The following is a 10643-nucleotide window of genomic DNA, read 5'->3' as shown; positions in this document are numbered from 1 at the left end:
AGTTTCCAGAGATACTGCGTTTTCATTTGGCCTGTGTTGAACACTGACTTATTAATGTGTATTATAGCCGAACCCTGCACTCCAGAAAGATGGTCCAACCCTTTAACAAGGCAAGTGTAAACCAATCTTGAAGGCAGGAGCAAGGGGAGTTGATACTGCCGCACCTGAGGTAGGTGGCCAGAGTCTCTCAGAATAACCTGCTACCACTCAAACCCAGATTCATTCCTTGAGTTGGTCCAACCCAACATCTATCCAATCTAGAACCTCATACTTGAGCTTTTGATGGGCCTTGTCCTCTGCAACAATACTTACGGTATCTCCAAGAGTTATGGGTCTGCGCTAGAGGAATTCCAGTAAGGATCTGGTGGAAATGGTTTACCAGAAACTAGAGGCTTTAACCAGACCACTGCAATAAATATTTGCTTAAAAGAAACTTCTCATAGAGGATCTTTTAAAACCTCTTATTGGTTCCATTGTAATTTTCTGGGCTTGCCACATACTAAAACCCACATTAAAATTTAAAAGCTAAGAAACAACAATAACACAATGTATACTGTGATCCTTCTCAGTTTGTATTTCCTCACATAATAAAATACTTTCAATTTTCTTCTGTATGCATTCTCTAGGGTGTTTCTCCAGTGCACAAATAAGGGGAAACTGCTATTACCTGGTAGTTCCTAAGGTCATCAGATTGTTTCATATCCTTCATATTCTGAAATAATTATGCCAACTGATTGTTCTTATATGGATCAGTGGCGAGTGGATCAATGGCACCCTTCCTGAAGCTTCTTGGTTCATCCTGGTACTAATTCACAACTGCTTCTCCCTACTTATTCAATGGAATCTCACCCTAATTAAGAGGGCTTCAGACACATTCTCTGGAAGGAATAGAATATATTGTCCTGAGAGTCTTCACCCTGTGAAGTGATCGGCTATCTGACCCAGTGCCTTTTCTTCTCCCATTTAGAATCCAGAATTCTGATTAGGCCACATTATCCCATAGTTTCAACAGGGATTGAACATTCCTATATTAGCTTTCATTCTTCAGATGGTGACATCATCCTTACCATTTCAGCTGACGTATGTCTGTGGGCTATCATCCCATTGAATGTCTACAGTGCTCTGAGAGTCCTAACCTGAGTGTGTACATATCTGTGTTTGCACTATGTGGTGTGACTTGCATAAATGGTAGCTCTTAACATAAGATAGTAGTTGTTAATTGAACTATCATTTGAATACATTTTATGCTTTTAATAAAATGTTCTTATGTAGCTGTAGAAATTACTAGAATAATATTATTAATTTTTCATCTATCAGATTTTAATTTAAATGAGATATACTATAAGAATTGGTATTTTATTTAGTTTGATACAAGTCACTGAAATTGTCTTCTTTAACACCATGGTTAGAAAATGGAAGTTTATTCTCACTGTCTACACTATGCTTCCTGGTATTGCCTCTTATACCAATTGCTTCTAACAGGCCAAATTAAATTTCCCACAATGTGACATAGTCTGTGTTTATGAAGGCAGATCGCCAATTCACATAGCATGATGAGGCCTTTAGCCATCTTAAAGTCTATTGCATTGTAAGTAAAAATTGATACTATCATTAATTTGGAGAAACTTTGTTATGTAGCCTAGTCTGGTTTGGTGATTTCCCCTCTCTGTAGATTTTGGGTTATTAATGTTTTTCATTCATTTTGACTGGAGAAATGTCTTTGTCTGTTATCTAAAGAGAATCATGCCCAAAAATAAAATGTATATCTGGACTCTGATCATCAAATTAATTTTTTTGTCACTAACTACAACTGGAATTCTGGGAAATTTCTCTCTGTTTTACTACTATCTAATCTGCTATGGAGAATGCAAATTAAAGACCGTAGATTTGATTCACATTCACCTAATGGCAGCCAACACCCTGATCATTCTGTCTAAAGGAGTGCCCCACACGATGGCAGCTTTTGGTTTGAAGCAATTTTTAAATGATATTCAATGCAGATTACCTTTGTACATTGTAAGAGTTGACCAAAGTATGTCCATTGGCATCACCTGCCTCTTGAGTGTCTTCCAGGTGGTCACCATCAGTCAGAAGGAATCCTGTTGTAAGGATCAAAAAGTCAAAGCTGCTAAGTACATTGGCTGCACCCTTTCCATTCTCTGGGTCTCATACATTTTGATACATTTCATTTTCTTTGTGAATCCACTCATGAAAAGTTATAGTATCAATATGACAAGTAAACGAGATTTTGGACACTGCTCTACTGCAGGGCGGGATGGAATCAGTGACTCACTCTATGCAGCATTGGATATGTGCCCTGAAATCTTCTTATCATTGCTCATGGCCTGGTCTAGTGGCTCCATGATTGTCATTCTGTACAGACACAAGCAAAGAGTTCAGCACATCCGAAGCACTTGTGGTTCCAGCAGAACCTCCCCTGAGTCCAGAGCCACCCAGAACATCCTGGCGCTGGTGTCTACATTTCTGGCTTTTTATACTCTCTCTGCTATCTTACAAGGCTGTGTGGCTCTTTTGTCTAATTCTAGTTGGTGGCTGGTGAACATCAATCATGTCACTTCTCTGTGTTTTCCTTGTTTTGGACACTTTGTTCTTATGAATCATTACTCCATGCCAAGTCTCAGCTTGGTCTGGATAAGGAATGTAAACACACTCATTCTTAAATATGTAAATGATATAATTCTTATGGTATCCAGTTGTTTAGTCACCCATCTCCCTCACAAAGTCAGTGCAGAAAGATAAGTAGGCAGTGCCCTGTCCTTAACTATTAATGTAGATGATATGTCTCAGAGTTTTGTCAGCTGTTTGAATTGGCTGTCCACATTAGCCTTTCCCACTGTATAAAGAAGATTTCCCTCTTCAACTTTCAGCTTTAAGTCTTCCCTTTGTCCAGCTGATGTATAAAAGAACTAGCAAAATTGTTCTCAATCAAGCTACCCTTCTTCTGGCTTTCATTTGTCCAAGGCATGCTGAGTGTTGGTTACTTCACAGAAATCTCATGGGTCATAAAGTCCATCTGCAAAGAAAACTAATACAGTGGCTGGCCTGGAAGTTGTGCTTCAGGAGTCCCTGTCTATTTACAACTGTTCATGTCTTCAGCACTACCAGGAAAATTCTTCAGCCATTGCTTCCTACATACCCTACTTTCAGCTGCTGTAGAGACAATCAGATGGGCTTGCTCTGAAGCTTGTACCAACAGTCTTCAGCAACATCTCCAAACAGAGCATCTCCCCCAGACCACTTAGTAAAAAACTATTTTCAATATTTTACCTCATATAGAAATTGAGTGGAAATAAATGGTGGGTTCAATGTTATCTTTATTTTTGGCCAATAGTTTTGAGAAATTTTGAATCTATGTTCATCAGCTAGATTAGAATATAAGTTTGAGTTTTTTTATTGTGTTTTTATCTGGTTTGGCAGCAGTATAATGTGGACTTCAATAAAGTTTGGAAAATATTTCATGCATACATTATAAAAATCGATTTTGAGGTTCTTCACAACAATAAATAGAACTGATATATGTCCCAACTTTTACCCTCATGGAACTATGCCAAGAATACTCAATTTATTTCCATAGAAATTTGTGCCAACCTATGTATAAGCTGCTCTAGGTATGTGGAAATTGAGCCAACATTTATATCCATGAATATATAAATCAATAATCAAATTTGTGCTTATACATAAAATGGTATACTCATAAACTATTGTGAAACTTGAAATCACAAAATTGTAGGAAAATTGAAAAATTTATAATGAATAATATTAAGCCAGGTCTTGCAACTGAGAAGACAAAATACATGTTGTCTTCCTATAAGGTGTGGATCTGCATATGTGTATAGTTGAGTGTAACTTTAATTTCAGGTTTTGAAAAAGACAAAGAAAAATAATGTTAGGCAAAGGTAAGGAAACTAATTTATGAGTTATGGAAGAAGATATCAAGGTAATTATATTTTCTCTTGTAAACTCTACCATTTTTTCATCCTGTGGTGGATAAAGGCATAAAAACATATTTGGTAGAAACAGTGTAAAACCATGAACAATGCTCCATGGCTTCATCTTAGCTTTCTGAAGTATGTAGATCTAAATTGAAATAAAATGAATTTGGACTTGGCCAAGTGTTCTTTTCTTTTCTAGATTATTTATTTAAATTAGAAACAAAATTGCTTGACATGCCAGTCTTCAATCCCTCTACCTTTCCTCCTCTCCTGACCACTACTAATTCCCTACTCATCCCATACCCTTATGCTCCCCAGGGAGTGTGAAGCCTTCCAAAAGTGGCCTTCAGAACCTGCCATATCCTTTTGATAGCACCTAAGCCCTCCCCCAAGTGTCTAGACTTAGGGAGTAACCCTCTTTGTGGAATGAGCTCCGAAAGTCCATTCCTATGCTATGGATAAGTACTGATCTACTACAAAAGGCCCCAGAGATTTCTGAGGCCTCCTCACTGACACCCGCATTCATGAGGCCTGGATCAGTCCCATGCTGGTTTTCCAGCTATCAGTCTGGGGACCAAGAGCTCCCCTTGTTCAGCTCATCTGTTTCTATGGGTTTCACCAGCCTGGTATGGACCCCTTTGCTCCTCAGTCCTCCTTCTCTGGAACTGGATTCCAGTTCAGTTCAGTGTTTCGCTGTGGTTCTCTGCTTCTACTCCCACCAGCAGCTAGAAGAAGGCTATATTATGGCATATGAATTAGACATCAATCTCATTATCAGGAGAGGGCATTGAAGGCAGCCTCTCCACTGCTGCTTAGATTGTTAGTTGGTGTCATCATTGTAGCTCTCCAAACATTTTCCCAGTGCCTGATTTCTCTTTAAACCTATAATATCTCCCTCTGTTATATTATTTCTTATCTTGCTCTATTCTGTTGTTCCCCCAACTCAACCTCCCTGCCCCATCATGTGTTCCTCAAACCACATTTATGCCACTTTTTCATCCTGTGGTGGATAAGGGCATAAAAATGTAATTGGTAGAAACAGTGTAAAACTATGACCAATGTACCATGGCTTCATTGTAGCTCTCTAAAGTATATAGATCTAAATAGAAATAAACTGAATTTGGTACTGGCCAAGTGTTCTTTTCTTTTCTCCTTTTCTATTGAAATTAGAAACACAATTGCTTTACATGTCAATCCCACTTCTCTCTCCCTCCCTCCTCCCTTGCCTCCCCACTAACTCCCAATCATCCCATGCCCTTTCTGCTCCCTAGCGAAAGTGAGGCCTTCCATAGGGGTGGGAGGAAGAACTGTGGTTGGAATGTAAAACAAAATCAAAAAACAAAAACAGAAAAAATGAAAATTAAAATTTAGGTTATTTTATGAACACATGTCATAAGGAGTGGGTCAATAGGAAAGGAAATGAGAGCAGATAATCAATTCCAGACTTGATTAAAATACATATGAATATATAAATCACTCAGATATCTTAAGTAATAAAGGTTAAATAAAACCTCTAAAAATTGAGAATGATGGTTTGTGTTGGAAGAAGTCAGTGAAGTGTGGAATCCAAAGGGGCAGAGGGACTTCTCTCACTTTTACACAATATGACCTCTAAGATTCTATAACCTTCCACAGGAGACACAGTAACCATTCTGGAATCATGAAAACTCATTGCCTCTCCCTAACACCTTATCCCACCGGGTAAATACACAAGGAACTCAAAAAATGTCTTTGCCAATTAACAACTAAAAATTTTGTTTATGGTCTAGTCTCTCACACCTAGTGCTGTCCTTGTCACTGAAGGTGAAACGAAAATTGCAGTTCTGGAGGGAGGTGAGGTCACAGAGTCACAGACCTCTACATCACCCTTGTTCTAACTCTCCCACACTGAGGCTTATTAATGACTCTGGATCTGCTCATTGAACCAACCAACCTGCAGAGACAAGAAGCCTGGTGAGTACTGTGTATTTCAGTCTGAGTGGTAAAATTAGAAAATAAGAGAGTCCTGAGCAACTGCTCATGTCTTGTATGGGATCTTGTGTAGAAATAGATCCATGGACTAGACAAAATGCACAAGAATAAGTTGCACAGCTAAGAGATGAGCTAGACAGATCCAAGTTTTCCTAACCTTGTATCCATTTTATCTTAGTATAATCTAAGTTTTCCATGGAGTGTGAGTTTGAGTAAGACAAGGATAATTCAGCCCAAATCACTATCGGTTTAAGGTTTTTATTAAAAAGTCAATGTGATAATTCACAACACCTTTCATATTGTGTAGACTATAACTTCAGTAATAATTTTTTCAGCTTATTTCACTATGGTTTCATGTCATAGAAAACAGTATAATGAAAATAAAAGTCACACACATCCCAGAGAAGAGCAGGATGTGACTGTGATTGTGGAGTATAGAAGCAGTACCTGAATACCTAGTGAATGGCATTTATTGATATTGGAAGGCATAGCCTTGTTCATGGCTAAATATGAATTAACACTTAGCATGTTCAATACTAACGCTGGGCGGCATTTAATGCTCACAGCGGAGAAGATTAGAGATTTTACATTCTTGTCATTGCATTATATCATTTACATGCCTATTTCTGTGTAAATTCATTATACATTTCATTCTAATATGGTTCTTAATGTAAGAATTAGCAAATATGACAGATGTGTTTTAAAAATCCTTTAATCACAGAACTTTTCTGGAAGAGAAGGCACATCTCTGTAAACTTGAGTTCAACATGGTCTATATAGTGAGTATTAAGACAGTCAGAGATAGAAACTGGTGTCCAGTTCTGTAAAACAATAATATCAGGAGGCAGAGGCAGTCAGAGTTTGAGTGCAGCCTGGTCTCCAGAGTGACTGCCAGGATAGGCTCTACAGCTACATGGAGAAATCCTGTCTCAAAAAACCAAAAAAAAAAAAAAGAAAAAAAAAGAAAAAACAGTAAAGAAGAGTGCATAAATGCTGAATTTTAAAAGAAATATTTTAGCAACTTAGTATATATCACATGGTATTGGCTATTAATCACATATTAGTGTTTCCTTATATAAGTTGAACAGATTTAATGGTGTTAGTAATTCCTCTGTGTACTTAGCATATTCTTCATCCCCGAAATGTTAGCAATTCATATTTTTGGTGGCATCAAATATATCAGATCCATTCTGTAATTCTGAAACCAAACTGAAGGAAGAAATATTTTTTATGTCAGGTCAGACCATACTGAAAACAATGCCTCCAGATGCACTGGAATTTGAATTTACCTAAGACATAATCCGTCATGTAAATGTTAAAACTTACTTGTTTCATATATTTCATTACTTTTTGAATGTCTTTTAAATTACTTTTGAATGTCTTTTAAAACATTAATGTCTGTTTTCCCTGCATGTCAATATGAGCACAGTGAGAATTCAGTGCTTTCAGAGGCCAATAGATGATGACAAAAGCCCCTGAAACTGGAATTGCAGGCAGATATAAAGCACCCTATGGGTTCTGGGGCCCAAAATGGGATCCCCTGAAGCACCAGCACATTTTTCCTCAGCACTGAGCGTCCTCTCTATTCACCACAAAAGAAAACTTTTTACTGCACAAGGCATATAATAGATTACCAAAAACATGAGCAGAATTCTCTAGGGTGTGTCTCCAGTGCACAAATAAGGGAAACTACTATTATCTGGTACTTCCCAAGGTCATCAGTTTGTTTTAAAATCTTCATATTCCAACATAATTGCACAAGCTGACTATCATTACATGGCCGAATGGTGAGTGGAGCAATCACACCCTTCCTGAGGCTTCTTGGTTCAGCCTGGTACTAATTCACACCTGCTTCTCCCTACATTTTCAGTGGAATCTCACACTTTTTGAGAGGGTTTAAACACATTCTCCTGAGGGAATAGAATAGAATATTCTGTCTTGAGAGTCTTCTCCCAGTGCACTGATGGGCTGTCTAATTCAGGGCCACTTTCTTCTCCCATTTACAAGTTAGAATTCTGATTGGTGACACATTATCCCAAACATAGTTTCAACAGAGATCGTGAAAATTCCTGCATTAGATATCATTCTTCAGATGGTGACATTAACCTTACGATTTCAGCTGACATATTTCTGTGGGCTATCATCCCATTGAATGTCCACAGTGCTCTAACAGTTGTAACCTAAGTATGTACATATCTGTGTTTCTGTCTGTAATGTGACTTGCATAAAAGATAGATCTTAACATAAGATACATGCTGTTACTTAAACCATCATTTGAATGCATTTTATGCCTTTTATAAAATTTTCATATGTAACTGTAGAAATATCATGAATAGTATTATAAGTTTTTCATTTATCAGATTTTAATGTAAATGAGATATACTTTAAGAATTAGTAATTCTTTAGTTTGGTACAAATCATTGAAATTTTCTTCATATACAGCATAGTTAGAAAATGCTTGTTTGTTATCACAGTCTTGAACTATGCTTCCTGGTATTGCCTCTTGTACCAATTGCTTCTAACAGGCCAAATAAAATATCCCACAAGTTGACATACTCTATGATATGATGAAGGCATACCATCCATTGACATAGTCATGATCCGGCCTTCTGGCTTCTTAATGTCAATTTTATTGTAAGTTATAATTGATAATATCATAAACATGGAGAAATTTTTGTTATGTAGTCTAGTCTGGTTTGGCGATTTTGCCTCTCTTTAGATTTTGGGTTATTAACATTTTTCATTCATTTTGACCAGAGAAATGTCTTTGTCCGTTATTTAAAGAGAATCATGCCTAATAACAGAATGTATTTCTGGACTCTGATCATCAAAATAATTTTCTTATCACTAACTACAATAGGAATTCTTGGAAATTTCTCTGTGTTTCACTACTATCTGGTCTGCTATGCAGACTGCAAATTAAAGACTGTAGATTTGATTCACGTGCACCTGATGGCATCCAACACCCTGATCATTCTCTCTAAAGGAGTGCCCCACACCATGGCAGCTTTTGGTTTGAAGCAGTTTTTAAATGATATTCAATGCAGATTACTTTTGTACATTGAAAGAATTGGCCGCAGTGTGTCCATTGGCTCCACCTGCCTCTTGAGTGTCTTCCAGGCTGTCACCATCAGTCAGAAGGAATCCTGTTGTAAGGATCAAAAAGTCAAAGCTGCTAAGTACATTGGCTGCTCCATTTCCCTTCTCTGGGTCTTGTACATATTGATACATTTCATTTTCTTTGTGAATCCACTCATCCAAAGTTATTGTAACAATGTGACAGGAAAACAAGATTTTGGACACTGCTCTACTGCAGGGCGGGATGGAATCAGTGACTCACTCTATGCAGCATTGGTGGTGTTCCCTGAAATCTGCTTTTCATTGCTAATGGCCTGGTCTAGTGGCTCGATGATTGTCATTCTGTACAGACACAAGCAGAGGGTTCAGCACATCCGCAGCACCCATGGTTCCAGCAGGACCTCCCCTGAGTCCAAAGCCACCCAGAACATCCTGGCACTGGTGTCTACCTTTCTGGCTTTTTATACTGTCTCTGCTATCTTACAAGGCTGTTTGGCTCTTTTGTATAATCCTAGTTGGTGGCTGGTGAACACCAATCGTGTCACTTCTCTGTGTTTTCCTTGTTTTGGACCCTTTGTTCTTATTAATCATTACTCCATGGTTTCAAGACTCAGTTTGGTCTGGATGAGGAATAGAAACTCAATTATTCTTAAATAAATGATAGAGTTTCTGTGGTATCCACTTGTTTTTCACCCATCTCCCTCACAAAGTCAGAACTGAATGTTAAGTAGGTAGTACCCTGTTGTCTACTACTAATGCAAATTATATGACTCAGAGTTTTGTCAGCTGGTTGAATTAGCTGTCCACATTAGCCTTTCCCAATGTATGAGGAAGATTTCACTCTTCAACTTTCAGCATCAAGGCTTCCCTTTGTCAAAATGATGTACAAAGAGTTAGCAAAAATGTTCTCCATCAAGCTTTCCTTCTTCTGGCTTTCATTTGTCCAAGGCATGCTGAGTGTTGGTTACTTCACAGAAATCATATTGGTCATAAAATCCATCTGCAAAGAAAACTAATACAGTGGCTGGCCTGGAAGTTGTGCTTCAGGAGTCCCCTGTCTATTTCCAACTGTTCTAGTCTTCAGCAGTACCAGAAAATTTCTTCAATCTTAACTTCCTACATACCCTACTTTCAGCTGCTATAGAGACAATCATATTAGCTTGCTCTGAAGCTGGTACCAACAGTCTTCACCATCTCCAAACAGAGCACCTCCCGAGACCACGTATTGAAAAACTATTATCCATACCTTTTACCTCATGCAGAAATTGAGCGCAAATAAATGGTGGTTTCAATGTCATTTATATTTTTCTTTACCAATATTTCTGAGAAATTTTGAATCTATGTTCATCATGGAGATTAGAATGTAAATTACTGTTTTTAATTTTGTGTTGTTATCTGGTTTGGCAGCAGTGTAATGTGGACTTCATTAATAAAGTTTGGAACATATTTGGCATATACATTATGGAAATCAGTTTTCAGGGTCCTCAAAACAATAAATAGAGCTGATATATTTCCTAACTTTACATACAAGGGAATATATCCAGGAACCTCCATTTATTCCATAGATATTTCTGCCCATCCATGTTTATTGCTGCTCTAGTTACATGCAAATAGAGCCCACATTTATATCCATGAATATAT

At 37.7% G+C, this 10643-nt stretch overlaps 2 protein-coding genes across 2 annotated transcripts; both read left to right on the top strand.

Annotated features, from left to right (window-relative positions):
- Window positions 1–1758: 1758 nt before the first annotated feature.
- On the top strand, window positions 1759–2760 carry LOC113838840 (vomeronasal type-1 receptor 4-like). The gene has a single exon (XM_027434354.1). It carries the CDS (start codon window positions 1759–1761, stop codon window positions 2758–2760), a length of 1002 nt encoding a protein of 333 aa, XP_027290155.1.
- A 5954-nt stretch (window positions 2761–8714) lies between these two features.
- On the top strand, window positions 8715–9659 carry LOC113838841 (vomeronasal type-1 receptor 4-like). Its single transcript, XM_027434355.1, has one exon. It carries the CDS (start codon window positions 8715–8717, stop codon window positions 9657–9659), a length of 945 nt encoding a protein of 314 aa, XP_027290156.1.
- The last annotated feature ends 984 nt before the right edge of the window (window positions 9660–10643 follow it).

Source organism: Cricetulus griseus, unplaced genomic scaffold, assembly GCF_003668045.3.
Source record: "Cricetulus griseus strain 17A/GY unplaced genomic scaffold, alternate assembly CriGri-PICRH-1.0 unplaced_scaffold_204, whole genome shotgun sequence".
Lineage (NCBI taxonomy): Eukaryota > Metazoa > Chordata > Mammalia > Rodentia > Cricetidae > Cricetulus > Cricetulus griseus.
The sequence above is the reverse complement of the archived record's forward strand: the minus strand, read 5'-3'. Positions and strand labels throughout refer to the sequence as shown.

Coding starts and splice junctions, on each gene's coding strand:
- LOC113838840 (XM_027434354.1), top strand. CDS start 1,759: ATGTATATCTGGACTCTGATCATCAAATTAATTTTTTTGTCACTAACT.
- LOC113838841 (XM_027434355.1), top strand. CDS start 8,715: ATGCCTAATAACAGAATGTATTTCTGGACTCTGATCATCAAAATAATT.